Source organism: Citrus clementina, unplaced genomic scaffold (assembly GCF_000493195.1).
Source record: "Citrus clementina cultivar Clemenules unplaced genomic scaffold, Citrus_clementina_v1.0 scaffold_3, whole genome shotgun sequence".
NCBI lineage: Eukaryota > Viridiplantae > Streptophyta > Magnoliopsida > Sapindales > Rutaceae > Citrus > Citrus x clementina.
The window spans coordinates 36,926,953-36,944,102 of record NW_006262339.1 but is presented as its reverse complement, the minus strand read 5'-3'; the positions used below and the strand labels follow the sequence as shown (position 1 = coordinate 36,944,102).

At 31.1% G+C, this 17,150-nt stretch overlaps 1 protein-coding gene across 1 annotated transcript; it reads left to right on the top strand.

The window, feature by feature from the left end:
* The first annotated feature begins 397 nt into the window (after positions 1 to 397).
* LOC18048889 (probable E3 ubiquitin-protein ligase RNF217) lies at positions 398 to 1,665 on the top strand. The gene is made up of 3 exons (XM_006442794.2): positions 398 to 1,044; positions 1,126 to 1,277; positions 1,628 to 1,665. Exons 1-3 carry the CDS (start codon positions 398 to 400, stop codon positions 1,663 to 1,665), a joined length of 837 nt encoding a protein of 278 aa, XP_006442857.2.
* The last annotated feature ends 15,485 nt before the right edge of the window (positions 1,666 to 17,150 follow it).

Here is a 17,150-nt window from a genome sequence, read left to right as displayed (position 1 = left end):
AAAATTAAATTTAGTTGGCTTATTCAGAAAAAAAAAGGTAAAAGAACGACCTTAGACTTTATTTCGTAAAGTTAATAACAATAATATGATTTTTAAATAAAATAAAATACAAGGACTTTAAATTATAATGTAAAAACATGGTTATTTCCGTGTAAGCTGTTCCCTCACGCGTAACACCAAGCAAGCGCAAGAGCAGAAAGTTGAAAGAACTATCTACCATCCACGAAAACAGTGCGAAATTGTTGTGTGTTTGTTATATTCTCAGTCCAAAAAAATGGCAAAAATGGGTCAGTTAAGAACACAACGTACTCACTCCGATCAGAAATCAAACGAAATGTTTCCAAGACCTTTCGTTTATTTTTCCATTAATTCCTTATAAAATGGACTCTCGAAGAAAATGAATGAGAGCTGCAAGAAAATTGTGGGAAACACACTGCAGACACCAAAAGAGAACCTAGAGAAAGAAGAAGAAGAAGAAGAAGAAAGCAGTGGAAGCAGCTTCACTTGTGAGATTTGCATAGAGCCAATGGCAGCAAGCAAGAAATTCAAGAACAAGCATCTTTGCACACACCCTTTCTGTCAAGATTGCATAGCCAAATACATACAAGTGAAGGTCCAAGACGACAACACAGCCAAAATCGAATGCCCTGGATTAGAGTGTAGGCATGACTTAGACCCTTTTTCTTGCGAACCCATCATCCCATCGAGTCTTTTTTCAAAATGGTGTGATGTTCTTTGCGAGGATTATGTTCTGGGGTTCGAGAGAAGCTACTGTCCCAACACAAACTGCATGGCTTTGGTGGTGAATGAGTGTGAGAGAAATGGGACATTGAAGAAAGCTCAGTGCCCAAGTTGCAAGCAATGGTTCTGTTTTCAGTGCAAGTTGAAATGGCATGCTGGCTTCAGATGTGAAGAAAGTGGGAACTTGAGGGACCCAAATGATATTATGTTTGGGCAGCTTGTGGAGACGATGAATTGGACTAGGTGCCCTGGCTGTGGCCACTGTGTTGAGCGCAAGAACGGCTGCTCTGTTGTCATGTGCAGGCTAGTTTTTTTTTTTTTTTTGTTAACTATTACTTTGTAAAGCATAACTTTTTTCGTGATCAAAATTATTTACTTTTTCAGATGCAAGACTCAATTTTGTTATAAATGTGGGGGAAAGTATCCGCTCGGATGTTCATGCTTGAGAAGTTTTCCATGCAACTGCAGGAGAGCATTTCCAATTTTATTCATCGCGGGAATTATATTTTTTCTAGCTCTTTTGATGAATTTAAGAAGTAAGTAGTTCGAAAATTTTCTTATAGTTTCAATGTTTGTATACTCAATATTATTATTATTTTTAGACTCGAGTGTCGATTGGTAGTGTCTGATCAGACCTGAATTTTTGGTGCCACTTTTATTAATTGATGCTGTTAATGCCATGGATGACGCGGGAGAGAATATATTATTTAAAAGCGATGTTACCTTTTGAGTTTACAGTGAAACACATTACTTGTTTGATCATATGATTGAGAGAATGTGCGTGATACATTGCTTAGTGCGTTGAAGAAGCTGAAAGGCCACTCATCTCCTTTTATGCACCAAATTTACCACATATAAGTACTTAATCTGTTGCAATTTATTGTAGCTGAAGATGATCGCAGGACTGGCCGAGATCAAAGCTAAGCTTCTTCTTATAGCTGTGAGTCAATCTACCCTTTTTTTTATATTTTAATTTATTACAATCCTTCTATTGTTGCTTACAAAGTTTAGTAATAACTGATTGTTCCGTACTTGATTCTGAAGTTTAACAATGGATGATTCTATGACATTTACTCTGCTAATCAGAATTTATTCAAGCGCAGAATCACAGTATTTGATATGTTTATATGTTTTTATCGTAAGGTTTGGTAGGATTTCAATATTGACTCAGAATATGTTTTGGAACTATACACAAATAAATTTCAGTCATAATATTATGATTAGCTTATGTTGCTCTGCATGCGTGCTAATTATCTCTGCCATCAGTGCCATGTACGAATTCACTTTGCATGACCATCCTGCTTGCTGTAGTAAGCTTATATCCCTCTGCACATGTGTTGAGTATAAACGTTGCCTATGGTAGCTATAAAAGTTCATATATCGCTCTTCATGCTCATTGATCATTTTCAATTTTTTTATGTCCACGACTATGCTCTGCTTTAGTTCTGAGCTTACTGCATTCTTGTACGACTATTGCATTCATTCTCTCAACAAGGTTATAACCAAATCTTCGATATGCTTCGAAATTTGTTATTTTGCATCATTATATTCTCCATTTACACATATGGATGTAAACAGAATACTAATTGAAAGCATTATAGATAACTTGGTTCCATTATCTTATTATTAACTCGTTAAATTATTCCCTATCTTCCCTGTATGTTATGAATGTAGTAATGTTAACAATCCACTCACTGAATTATATTATACTCATTTTGCCTTTTCTTTTCTCTATCTCTCAGGCATCCGAGAGGTCCCCTCTTGTTGTTACAGTCTTTTTGTCGTGAGATTCGATTGTGCTATCCTCCCATCGACGTGGTACATTCAAGTTGTCACTTATCAACTATTTATCGTAGTATCACACATCGGTAGCTCTTATACATACAAAGATTTTGATTACCATATACACGGAAAAGTTTAGCTCATTAGTACGGATATATGTATCACATGCCTTACTCGGAGATGTTGAAATGGTCATGACCCGTGAGCAAATACAATGTAGTGTTGTATGAATGATAAAACATTTTGCCTCCCATTTTCTAATAAAAATTAAGTTTACAAGGTGCTTTTTTTTTTTCCTGGGGCCAAATTTTGTTCTCAAAATTTTCGTTTTCAAATCCTTAAGTTAGGCTCTTTTTAGTATTCTAGTATTGCTTTTAGGCCATAATTGCTGAGAAGTGTAAGCTTGAACTTTTAAATAAAAGTTAAAAGTAAATACAAGTTTTTCATCAGATAAACTATAGGTTAGATAATCCTTCTTTAGCGCAGGTGTCCTCGTTTTATTTTCATGCAAATACACTTTAAAACCGTAGGATTTAAAAGAGTTAGTTTTTAACTCTTTTAAACCCTACAGTTTTATAATTCATTCGAAAACTAAACATTTTATACTGTACGGTTTAAAAGTGTATCCGCATTAAAAAAAAATCCGAGCACCCGCACCTAAGAATAATTAATAGGTTAGAATATCATTAGCTTCCAAATTACAATTAAAGTTAAATAGTTGTAGTTTAATAGCCAAATGGAGCTATTAAACTAATTAAGTTTATACCCTCAAGGCTCAAGTTTTCCATTATACCTGAGTTTACAGTGAAGAAACTAAGGGTATACACAATATATATTATAAGTTGGGGGTTAAACAAAAACTTAAAAAATCAAGAATACCTCAAGGATGATGACATTTCCACCCCATTTTATTTTGTAATGCCCCCCAATTACAAACACAAGCCACAAAAATATTGAAAATCAAATTATTTTATGAATAAACCCCTCTTGTCACCAAACTACCCTTACATCAACATTTTTTCTCTCTCTTCTCTCTTCAATCAGTTCTTGTCTTCCTTTCTTGGAGTTCCTCGTGTATCTAGTGAAGTTATCTACATGGATTTTCTAGTCGTCGTCGCGTAACACCCTCTAGCAATTCTTTAGTCTTTTTTTATTGTTCCCACTACCATATTTTCCTAGTATTTGAATACCAAGTAATAGGTGCACATGAATACCCTCTAAAAGGTCTCTTAAAAATCATCTAGTAAGGGTTGTTTTCCTCAATAACTATGAGGTAGAACATTATCATCTTATCAGCCTTTTCAACTTGTAGGTTGAAGTGCCAGAATCTGAAGAAAGAATACAATCTTATGAGTTTTTGGATTGGCTTAACTTTGTTGAACACATTTTTGAATACAGAATTGTGCTAGAAGATTGTAAAGTGAAACTTATTGCCATTAAACTTAAAAGGTATGCTTCTTTATGGTAGGAAAATCTTAAGAAGCAGAGGAAACATGAAAGATAGAGAAAGATCATGTCATAGAAGAAAAATGAATAAGGAGCTTAAGAGAAAGTTTTTACCAAATAACAATAGACAAGACATCTACCTTAAGCTTGACAACCGCAAGCAAAAGGAATTGTTCATGGGAGATTATACAATAAGTTTCACAATTTAATGATGAATTGTGATTTGGTAGAAGTAGAAGAGAATATGATTGCACACTATCTTAAAGGTCCAAAACATGAGATTAGCAATTTGTAAAGCTACAACCATATCAAATTTATATTGATGTGTATAGAATTGCTCTAAAACTGAAAAAACAATGATGCTCATGGTAGTGGCTTTTGTTTGTCAGCTCATAATGTCAATCGAGAGAGTATTCAATTTCTAAGTTTAATACTAGTTTGAATTCTACTACAAAGAAAATCACAAAAAATAATATTGGGGAAAGTTTTAGGCAATATGCAAGTGGTTCAAATGCTAGTTCTTGTCAATGTTTTAAATGCCATGGTTATGGGCTTTTTGCTTATGGATCTCCTAACCGTAGAGTAATTGCATTATTAAAGAGGAAAGCAATGATGAGAATGGGGAAGATGCTCATGAGAATTCTAGTATGGAAAAGGATATTGAAAATGAGGAAGTTACTTATGCTAATCATGGAAAATCTCTTGTTACTCAAAGAGATTAAGTGTTGCTTGTAAAGAGAAAGAAAATTGGCTGAAAAAGAATATCTTTCACATTAGATGCACTTCTCATGGATTGTGATGTTATTATTGACAGTGGTAGTTCTGAGAATGTGATAGCAACTGAAATTGTGGAAAAATTGAAATTCAAAATGGAGCAGCGTAATCATCCTTATAAAGTTTCTTAGCTTAGAAAAGGAAATGAGAATGAGGTAAACACATGCTATCTTATTTCATTTTCTATTGGAAATAAATATAAAGATGAAGTTTAAAGTGATGTCATTCCTATGGATGCTTGTCATTTGCTTTTGGGTCAACCCTAGCTGTACGATAGAAGGTTTGCTCATCATGTTAAAAACTACTTATACTTTCATTAAAGATGAAATTAGAGTTGTTTTGCGCTCCTTCCAAGGCAGAAATTATTTTTAAAACTATCAAAGGGGAGGAAAGTAATTTGCTGACTGTATCAGATTGCAAAAGGGCACTGGAAGAAAGTAGTGATTTTTATGTTTTGGTGGTGTTTGAGGACAATAAGGATTGTAGTGATTTGCTTTTGATTATGAAGTATTTTCTTGAGGGATTCTTAGATGTTATTGCAGAAGAAATACTACATAGACTTCCTCCCATGAGAGATATTCAACATTACATTGATCTAATTCTAGGTTCTGTGCAACCAAATTAAGTGGCTTACCGAATGAATCCTTAGGAAAATGAAGAACTGCAGAGAAAGTTGATGAGCTTATAGAAAAAGGGCTGGTGAGAGAAAATAAAAGTCTTTGGTATATGTCTGTTGACAATAGAGCAGTGAATAAGATAACAATTGATCATTATTTTCCTATTGCATGCCTTGACAATCTTTTTAACTAGCTCCACGACACTACAATTTTGTCAAAGATAGATCTCTAAAGTGGTTATCATCAAATCAGAATGAGTTCTAGCAATAAATGAAAGACAACTTTTGAAACGAGAGATGATCTTTATGAATGGATGGTGTTGAGTACTGGAGAATGTATATTTATATAAGGTAACATTTTCACTTTTATGTATTTAAATCTTATAAGCTTTTATTATGTATGTTTAATTATATTTTAACTTTATGAACAATTTGGCCATTTCACTACCAATGAGAAGTCGGATGGCAAAACGAATGGTATTTTTAAACTCAGGATGATAAAAAATCTTAAGAGGAGTATAAAATGGTATTTGGTACTGTTCACGTATACGGTACTGTTCACAAGTACGTCACTATTTACATATACAATATGATGATGTGATATTAACTGATGATATGACAACATCTTATTGGACTAATGATGTAGTATTGACTGATTATATAGCGTTGACTGATGATATAACGTTGATCGATGATGTGACAGGACGCTATTGGACCAAAATACTAATATGTCGTTGACCGATGATGTGGCAGCATCTTATTAGACCGAGATGCTGATATGGTATTGACTGATCATATGTTCCAACCAATCAAAACTTGCCACACAATCTTGAGTATCCGAATTGTTTTCATATGATGGCCATAAGTTATCCATTATATCTATAAATGGAGGGCTCTTCCCCCTTAATTTGACGCCCATGAATCCATTTTTTAGCTCCATTTTCTATAATTATCTCTCCATCTTGTATTTTCTATATATTTTATTAAAATTACTATTTTTTCCCTAGTTCAATTATGAGTGACTAATTTAGTTTCAAGTTTAGGTTGAAAGTGAAGTTTCAATATGATCCATAGGCTTACTTAGGTAAGTTTATTTTCTTTTCCCCTCTAGTATTTTTTAGGTTGTCGTGACTCTGTGTCGACAGAGTGTGTAGGTCTTACTACGTTATCGACAGAAAGGTTATTATCGTCTGGTACAACATGTTATTGACATCACACTTAGTGGAAGATCATTATCTCTGGCACACTGAGCACTTGATACCATATTTATTAGAGTGATGATTATGAGGATAGGAAATACTCGCCTTATTAATTAATTGGAACTAAAAAGGAAATATTAAACCGATGAAAAATGTTAAGTATGAATCCATAGGCTTATGCGTTTCATTTGCATTGGTTTCATCTTTAATACATTTCTAGCATTTTATTTTAAATCTTAAGATCAAAAAATTCACTTCCAACCAACTTACATTTACGCCTAGAAAATTAATCCCACGCATAATTAAACCTACCTTCTCATGGGATCAATACACATCACTACAAAATCTATTCTACAATAGATTCGTGCGCTTGCGAGTACAATAAAATTTGCACAACAAATGGTTATGCTATTTGGTCTATCTAATGCCCCAAACACTTTCATGCAGTTGATGAATTTTATTTTTAAACTTTGATTGGTGAATATGTTGTTATGTATTTTGATGATATTCTTGTGTACAGTTAAGATGAGAAGCAACAATTAGTGTATCTTCGCCAAGTATTCAAGATTTTAAGAAATCAAAAACTCCATATCAACTTGAAGAAGTACAAGTCCTTTACTGATAGCCTTGTATTTTTGGGCTATGTTTTATCGAAAGATATAATTAAAAGAGACCCTAGTAAGGTGGGGAAAATTTTGACTAGCCATTTCCTAAGTTTGCTAAATAACATCCAAAGTTTTCATGGTCCTACTTCTTTTTATTAGCAATTTATCAGAAGGTTTAGTATAGTTGTCACTTCTATCACTAAATGTTTAAAAGAAAAAGGTTTCAAGTAGACAAAGAAGCACATGAGAGTTTTGGAAAAAACGCATGTTCTTTTACTCCCAGATTTGTGCAAAGTACTTAAAGTTGAATGTAATGCCTCTAACATTGGATTAGAGTTGTACGTCCTCAGACAATGAGGAAAACTAACTACTTTTTTTGGTGAAAAGTTGAATGACTCTCGCAAGAAATACTCAACATATGACAAAGAACTCATGCTATTTACCGAGCCTTGAATCGTTGGAGTCAATATTTGCTTTCGAAGCCATTTATTTTCTTTTATGATCATAAGGCACTAAAATTTGTCAATAGTCAGCAGAAGCTTAGTAGTAAACATGCCGAATGGGTGGAATTTCTTCGAGCTTACAACTTTACCATCAGGCATAAATCAAATGCTCACAATGTTATGGTTGATGCTTTAAGTTGAAAACATTCCTTACTTTCATTTGAAATTCTAACTAAGCAACCCAAGAGGAGGGGTGAATTGAGTTTTTAAAACTTAAGCAAATAAAATCACACAACAATTTAAACTAACGCCTTAATGCAAATAAAACCACACAACAATTTTTACGTGGTTCGACAAACTCCACCTATGTCTACGCCTCTAAGCAAACCAAACTTGAAGATTCCACTATTCAAGCCTCCCAAGTTTGCAAGATTTTTATAATTGTCTTCCAAGGTGTCAATAAACTTTTACAAGTAGAGATGAACACACACACCCTCTATTCCAAGTGTTTTGCACACTTACAATCACTCAACTTGTGATACTGAAATAAAGATTCAAAGATTTCACTCTCACAAGTATATGTATACAAATGATAGCTCAATAATGAATCAATGTATATGAAGATAGCCAAAATAAAAGCTCAAGATATGTTGTATGAACTAATTTTTGCTTGGAAAAACTTGTTAAATTTAATTTTGATTTGAGTTTATATAGTTTGGACAAGCAAACTAGCTATCATTGATTTCTTAGATGTTAACATGTATGTGTCTATAATGATGATTTTGATGATAACAAACAAGATTAAAAATGATTAAGTTTTTAAAAGCTCAAATTATTTTTCATAAATATTTTAAATAAATCATGATTTTGATAATTAAAAGGTTTTATACTTAAAGGAAAAATGATTTTATAAAATTGATTGTTTTTCAAGTTCATGGTCTAATTGAAATTTTTTTGAGAATTTTGAAATCAACAAGTACTGATTGAAATCCTAAAATGGACTTATTTGAAAATTTTTATAAATTTTTGGGTAACAATATAATTATAAAAATTTTAGGGCAAAACTATCATTTTAAAAATAGTTTCACAATAGCAATCACTATAGCAAACGACTAACCATTTAAGAGTAAATGATTAACCGACATTGAACAGAATTAAAGATTAACTTCTGGACACTGACGACAAATCGACATATGGAAAATGACGATCCAACAATTTGAATATTGGCACAATGGTCACTTACTCAAGTCAAAACGATGATCTGATAAAAGCTAACGGGCGACCCAATTGTATGCAAAAAGTTAAAAACAACTAGTTTTAAGCTCAAATTATAAAATGACTCTATAAAATTCAAATAAGAAGAGATCCAATAGTTATTATTGAGCTTGCTACTAAGTATACAACCATTATTGAGCTTTAAATTATTATTTTTTCATTAATTCGCACTTTGAGCTTTTATTTGTAACCATATACATTGTGTGAGAGAAAATTCATTTGTAATCTTTAGTTTTGAGTGATTGTAAATGTTGGGATACATTTTGGTTAAGAGATTGGAGATAATCTCTTATTGTAAAGGTTTATTGACACATTAGAAGTCACTTGTAAGAGAACCTTGGAGGCTCGCTTAATGAAATCCTCAAGCCCAATGAACTTGGAGTCGTGGACGTAGGCACCGTTGGCCGAACTATGTAAAAATCCAGTGTTTGCTCTCTTTTACCCTATCTTTTTATTTTTCATTACACATTAATTTTTTTATTTTGAATTTGATTACTTTGTTTAAATTACATTAAGTTTTAATTGTTTAAATTTTTAGAATCTCAATTCACCCATTTCTTGGATTGCCTAGTTAGTATTTCACTATAAACTTGTCAGATCACTGTTAGAATGAGGCAATTAGCCACTATGCTGATGTGGTAAGTTACCATTGCAAAATCAAATTTGAAAATTTGCCTAAGCGATTAGCCGTTATATTTAGCTGGCTAGCCACTACAAATTAGGCGGTTGGTTGCTACAGTTCAAAAATTTATAGCTTTGCCCAAAACTTTTTAGAATTATATTATGACCTAAAATATTTTAAACTTTGCAAATAAGTCCATTTCTAGAATTTAAAATAAAACTTTATTGAAATCAAAGTTTTCAAAACCTTTCAATTTAGTCCATTATTTTGAAAAACAACTAATTTTATAAAATTATTTTATAAAATTACTTGTCTTATAATTTTAAAAAGCCTTTAGCTTATAAAAAAAAAGAATTATTAAACAAAATCTTGAGTTTTTAAAATACTAAATCATACAGACTTTACAAGAACTATAGTAATGGAGATCACTTTGAGTTAGTACTCTTAATATTCAAATTTGATCGAGCCATTGTCCGTTGCGTGTCTTGAGCTTGATATTGCTTGAATGAATGTTGCCCTTTAAAAATTAGTGAGATTGTAAAATAAACAATTACCAATTTACCCTTAATGTATGGTTTGTTATCATCAAAGTTACAATCTACATAGTTTTTTAGGCTAACATCCTTTATGCAAGTGAAGGTTATAGGCTTTAAAATTTTAGAAAGGCTATATAAGAATGATTTCCTTAGCAAAATTTGGAAAGAATATGAAAAGGCTCATATGATTAATACTAATTACACAATGTTTTTCTTTTCAAAGGGAATTGTTTGTTTGTTCCCAAATGTTATGCAGAAATCTATTATCATGGCATAAAACATTAGCTTGCTAGCAAAGTAACTTCTATTGGCCAAATATAGACCAAGATGTTATATGACATGTGTGGCGGTGTAAAATCTATCATATTGTGAAAACTTATGGTCAAAACACCAATATATACACTCCTTTACCAGTTGCTAAAGCTCCATGGGAAGATGTTAGTCTAGACTTTGTTGTTGAGTTGCTAAGAACTCAAAGAAACAAAGACTCAATTATGGTGGTGGTTGATAGATTCTTACAAATGATTCACTTTGTTTCATGTAACAAGAGATTAGATGCTTCTCCAATGTCTGATTTATACTTTAAGGAGATTGTGAAGCTATATAGAATTCTAAAACCATTGTCTTCGATTAGGATTAAAAAATTTTAAGCCATTTTTGGCGCACTCTTTGGAAAAAGTTGGAAACTACTTTTAAATTTAACTCTTATCATCATCCTCAAACTAATGGTCAAACTGAAGTTATTAATTAAAGCTTGGGAAATCTCTTGAGAAGTTATATGGGCAAGGACATTTGTCAATGGAATCTTATTTTGCCTTAGATTGAATTTGCTTACAATCATTCTACTAATCAAACCACTGGTTCAAGTCCTTTTAAAGTGATTTATGGCAAAAATCCAATTAGTCCTTTAGAGTTGGCTTTGTTTTCAACTGATCATCAATTTAGTGGAGATACTAAAGATCGATCTAAAAGTATCAAAATGCTGCATTAATAAGTCTGAGACAAAATTTTGAAGCAAAATGAGAAGTACAAAAAGAATCTACAAACAATCATCGAAAACATGCTGAATTTCAGGAAGAAGATTTGGTTTAGGTTCATCTTAAAAGAGATTTTTTTTTTCCACCTGGAAAATATGTTAAGCTTAGACCAAGGGCTGATGGTTCATTTAAGTGCTACAACGCATTGGCAAGAACGCTCACAAAATTCAACTATTAGATGATTATGATGTTTTGACAACATTCAACATAAAAGCCTTGTCTTCTTATTATGAAAAGGGCAATGGTCAAACTCGGGCTCGAGTTTTTTTTCAACTAAGGGAGATTAACACAGGAGTGTTTAAAGTCAAAAGTCATGCTAAATGCAGCTTAGGTTATGATTGTTGTGCAAATTTTATTGAACTCGTAAGTGCACGAATATATTGTAAAATAGATTAATGGTGACGAGTGTCGATCCCACGAGGAGGTGGATTTTAATTACGTGTAGAGTTTATTTTTGAAGTGGGTGATTGGATTTGTGGTGAAAGTGATTTAGACTTATCCTAAAATTTAAATTAGAATGACATGAATAAATTAAAGTAAAATCTATTAAAATGAAACACTTGGGTATCTAGATCTGCATCAACATGTACCATGGACTCAATATTCATTATTATTGCCAATTAAATCATGAGGGGAGGGGGTTTCCACTCCTCATGAACCTTACTCTAATCAATATGGTGCTAATGGTTTATCGTGCCAAATAGTAATAATCTTGCATTAGGGATTCGGTCATACCAGTGCCATATCTAGAGAACATTATTACTATCTGTTGACGAAAAGTCAAAACATCCACATAAATTAGAGGGGAAGAGAAAGTAAATTTACTGAATAAAGCCCATGGAACATGTTGAGACTTCACATTCAACCCAAGCTTGAAAGAAAATTAGTTAGTCATAATTGAACTAGGGGTAAATGAAAATTTAATAAAATACGTAGAAAATATATGATAGAGAAGGAATTATAGAAAATGGAGCTAAAAAAGGAATTCAGGGGTGTCGAATTAAGGGGAGAGCCCCCATTTTTATAGATACAATGAGTAAATCATGGCTATCAGATTAAAACAATTTTGACGCTCAGGATTGTTACACATGGCAAGTTCTGATTGGATAGAACACATCATCAGGGCTGTCATTCCATGTAATGCATGTATCGTACGCACGTTTTTTGGTCCACTAACATACTGCCACGTCACTGGTCAACTCTACATAATCATTTTAGTCCAATAGGATCACGACACATCATCGGTCAACGCCAACTCATTAGTCAACGCCACATAAGTAGTCAATGCCACATCATTTGTCCAATCGAATGTTACAACATCATCGGTCAATGCCACATCATCAGTCAACGTTATGTCATCGGACCGTATATGTGAACAATGTCATTTATCCTTTTATGCTCCTCCTAAGGTTTTCGATTGTCCTCAGTTCAAAATTGTTGTTCGTTTTGCTATCTAATCTCTCGTTCATTGTGAAATGACCATGATGCCATTTAAAATACATAAAATACATAATTATAATAAAACACACATAATTAAATTATAAGGGACTTAAATACATAAAAGTAGAGATGTTAGTGAGACTCAAAGGGTAAAATGATGATTTTCTCCTTTATAAATATACATTTTCTAAAACTCAACAGTGACATTAATCAATTGAATTAAAAGTCAGTGCAGAAAGAGTAATTTTGAAATAAAATTGGCACTGCATAGAGATAAAATTATCTTTAGCCATATACCATTAGAAAGATAATTTTGTTAGCTTTTAAATAAATTTTATAGAATTGAATTTTGAGTTTTCTAGAAGAAGTTATGACTAGTTAAATGCAATCTTTACAGTTTTGAGTCAAAAGAAAATTTTACGAGTTTGAACATTTTCAATGGTCATTTTTGTTGTGTTTTAAGTTTTTCAATGTGTCATTTATGTCTAGTTATTTCGCGTTTCAGTATTGGTCATTAGTTCCTTTGAAGGATCTTTTGATTTAACTTATGCTTGGAAGGTTGCTCCAAGAAAGTTATTTAAGCTTCCTTAATTGTAATCATGAATCAATTTTGGAATTTTTATTAATTGAATCAGTTCCAAAATTTTTGAGTTTTTATCCAACTCTATATCTTTTTGGTAGATTCCATTGAGTGGCGAGTTATATTAATCTTGTATCCTTAGCATCGCGACTTTGGGTGATGAAATTTTTTGTATCCAATTGTTGTTTACTTTGGTGGTGAGCGACTTTAGGTGATGAAATTTTTTGTATCCAATTGTTGTTTGCTTTGGTGATGAGCTTTTGTATCATTGGTGTGTTTCCTAAATTGTGGTATCCAGTGTCAACAAACATCATTTTTTTTTAAAAACATAAAAAGAATAAAACACTTTAACAAAACATAAAATTGGCCTCAAACATTGCATAAATTATATAGCTAAAGGAAGTTTCAAATATTGTCAAAGTTCTAATAATTCAATAGTCAATCTCATCTATCTTTTGATTGTTGTCGTGTGTGTTAATCAATTCAATCAAAATCCACTCTCAAAATCTTCAATATCAACAACTTTGCTGTGAACAAAGGACGGAGTAGGTCAATCTAATTTATCATCTTGATCTCTAATTTTTTCATAGTCATTTATCTGTATTTTCTTTTGAATTTTTTTTCAGTACAAGCGCTTATTTTTATTTTATTTTTATAAATATCCATAGTCATGAACTTCCACTCTACCCTTTAAGGTAGTTATCTTCTCATGATAGATTACTTTAGCCCCTACAGTAGAAAAATGAGTTTTCTAAAACTAGAAAAAAATGAAGTGCATAAAATAAACAGTAATGGGAATAAATGGAATTTAAAATAAAAAAATCAAACAACCAAACAAATATTATTCTAATTTTTTTGTGTTCTTTTCCTTTTTTAAAAAAAAAATTGGATAATGAAAGAAAACATAAATTATAACTAGTTGAAAAATTAAATCAACTTACATTACACTGACTTTTTGGCACAATCCTCAGCAACGACACCAAAAACTTTCTATGCAAAATTCTAGAATCTTTAGAAATAGAATAGTGGTAATATGGTTGAAATCCACAGGGATTGCTATAAGTTGAAAGTCTAATTTAAATCCAAAATTTATATTAATCATAACTTAGTTTAGCAAATTGAGCTTTGAAAGAAATTAAACTAATTAAACTAAGAAAATAATTAAAGCAAATGAGTTTTTTTATAAGACAAAGGTTAACGAAGGTTTCAGAATCTACTAATATTCAACTATTAATTATTTAATTATCAAATAATCTTTACTTTTAGAGTGACAAGTCAAAATCAATGTATGTCATCTCATGGATATAATGATTAAGACTAAGTAATTAAATCTAATGCAAGTTCTTTTTCGTTTTAAGATATAATTTCTAAGCATTATATGCATCCTATTGAAAAGTAAAGAATCAAAGTTCCTAAGCACTCTATATATCCAATTTATTGAAAAAAAATCAAAGATAATCACATTAATCATTATTTTACCAAGCTTAAATTTAATCAAATAATCTCTTAACTATTAAGAATACATAATATTAAAGATGAAAAGATAATTATTCAATCAATCATATAAAATAAGAATCATAATCATCAAAGAATACACGTAAGGAATTAATTAAATAAAAAAAATTAGTTAGACATTTCTGAGTTGTGAGCAACATAAATAAATAAAATTAGTCATGAAAAAAATTGGACAGCTGCTGCCGTTCCTCTTCCTTTCTGTCTTCCGCGATCTTCTCTTGATTCCCTTCTTTTGGCTTCATCGTCTCCTTTTAGATATGGCTACTGACTTTTTTAATCCTTGTTGGATTCTAATTGAAATTAATTCTTCACCATCTATAGTAAGTTAAGGCCATCCACAGACTTAACAAGGCCCACTGAACAAGCCGTTTCTATATTTTTTTCTTATTAAAATTTGAAAGCTAACCGCTCGTTCGAGTTAGCAGCAAAAGGAGAATTAATATGTCTTCTTTCAGTGCCTAGCACATGCATTCGAATTAGGGATGGCAAAAATCCCTACAGGGACGGGTATTCTCGGGGATTTTTCCCATTCGGAAAGAATATGAGGATAATTTTATACCCAATTTCTTATTCGCGGAAGGGACGAGGAAATTTTTTTACCCAATTTCTTATTCGGGGAGGGGACGGGGATGAGGTGGAATCCCCATCCCCTACCCATTTCCCCATTTTAATTTTTAATTTTAATTTTATTTTTTAAAATTACTAGTAAATAAATAATAAATTTTGAATTATAAAATTATAAATATTGGTAAAAATAACAAATATCAAAATATTTATATTATTAAACTTTTAGGCCTAATTAACTAATTAAAGTCCTAAATTTTTATTTAGGACATTAAAACAACCGTGTAAATTCTATTAGCCCAAAATTTTTTTTATTTTAATATTCATTAAATGTTTTAAACTTAAATCTATTTATTTATTTATTTTTAGATGTTATAATTGCCCACAGCGAATCACAATTTTAATATCTAATTTAATCTAATCTAATCTAATATTTGCTCTTGATTTGCTCCGACTTAACTATTGTGCTGTAAAGGGAATAGTCCACATTTATAAAGTGCCCACGCCACCATTGAAAAAGTTAATTTTGAATCTAAATTCGATTTTATTTGTAACAATTTTGTATTGGACTATTAATTTATTCACGATAGTTTGTAAAAGAAGTTTGTATCCCTTACATGTTGCGTTACTTACTAATTTAATGTATGTGACTTTTATATGGATATTAATGTAAGATATATTTCAAACTTTACTTTTATTTGAATTTTTTATTTTAATATGATTAACTCAAAATCGAAATAAAAAATGTATTAGTTATTCGGGGATCGGGGACCCTTGGGGATCCCCAATTATTATTCGGGGAGGGAATATAAATTCTCTCAAGTAATTCTGACGGGGACGGGGACATAAGCAAAATATCGGGGATGGGTACGGGGAGATTGGTCCCCTCCCCTCACCTCCACTCCCCATTGCCATCCCTAATTCGAATTGCCAAATGAAATCTTTCTTTAATTATTTTAGGCTTCATGTGGAAGCTTATTTTGAACATAACCTTCAATTCTTTAATTTTTTCCGCTTATTGATCTTTTATGCACTTTTTATTTATAATTTCTTATTTTTTCTTGTTCAATAAAATAATATACTTACTAAAAAATAATAAATAAAATTAATTATAATAAAAGACAAAATATGTATATATTAGATATTCATCGATTAACCACCGAGCTTCAGATATTAAAGGTAAGAAATAAAAAAATTAATTTAAAATTTAACCATATTTTGGTTAAAAAAATTAAAAACTTTAAAAATCATTACTCTTAAATAATAAAATTATATTCAACATTTTTCTTCTTAACTTGCTTCTCCAATTGCTCTGGCATATGGTCATATTAATGGTTGGCGAATTGGATTTTAGAATAGGAATGATTAATAGTATTTACTCGCTAAAATATAATGAGAATGAGAATGAAATAAGCATGTGCACATATTTTTGAGATTAAAGAATGAGAACTTGATTCCCATGGCAGTTGGGAAATAAATTCCCATTCCTTAAAATCTCTATTTACCATTACCCAAATTTTATAATTTCACTTTTATCCTCAATCAAAATGTCATTATATTATTATTCTTTTTATTATTCTTTTTTAATTGTTGTTAATAATAATAATATAATAATAATTTTAAAAATAATAATATTATTATTAATTAATGATAGTGATGACGATGACGATGACAATGACGACAACGATGATGATAAATAATAATTTTAATAATAACAATCATTCTAACAACAACAACAATAATAATAATAACAATAATTTTTAACAATAATTATTTTGAATAATAATAATCACAATTATTATTTAATTAACTAAGGTTATTTTAATAAATTGCAATAATCTATTTCGATTCCAAGGCAAAATAAACATATTAATAGCAATATTACTTATTATGATTCTCATCCTTACAGCTAAAGTAAATAATTTATTTTAATTTACATTCTCCATTCCAATTCTCAATTACCAATTCGGACACC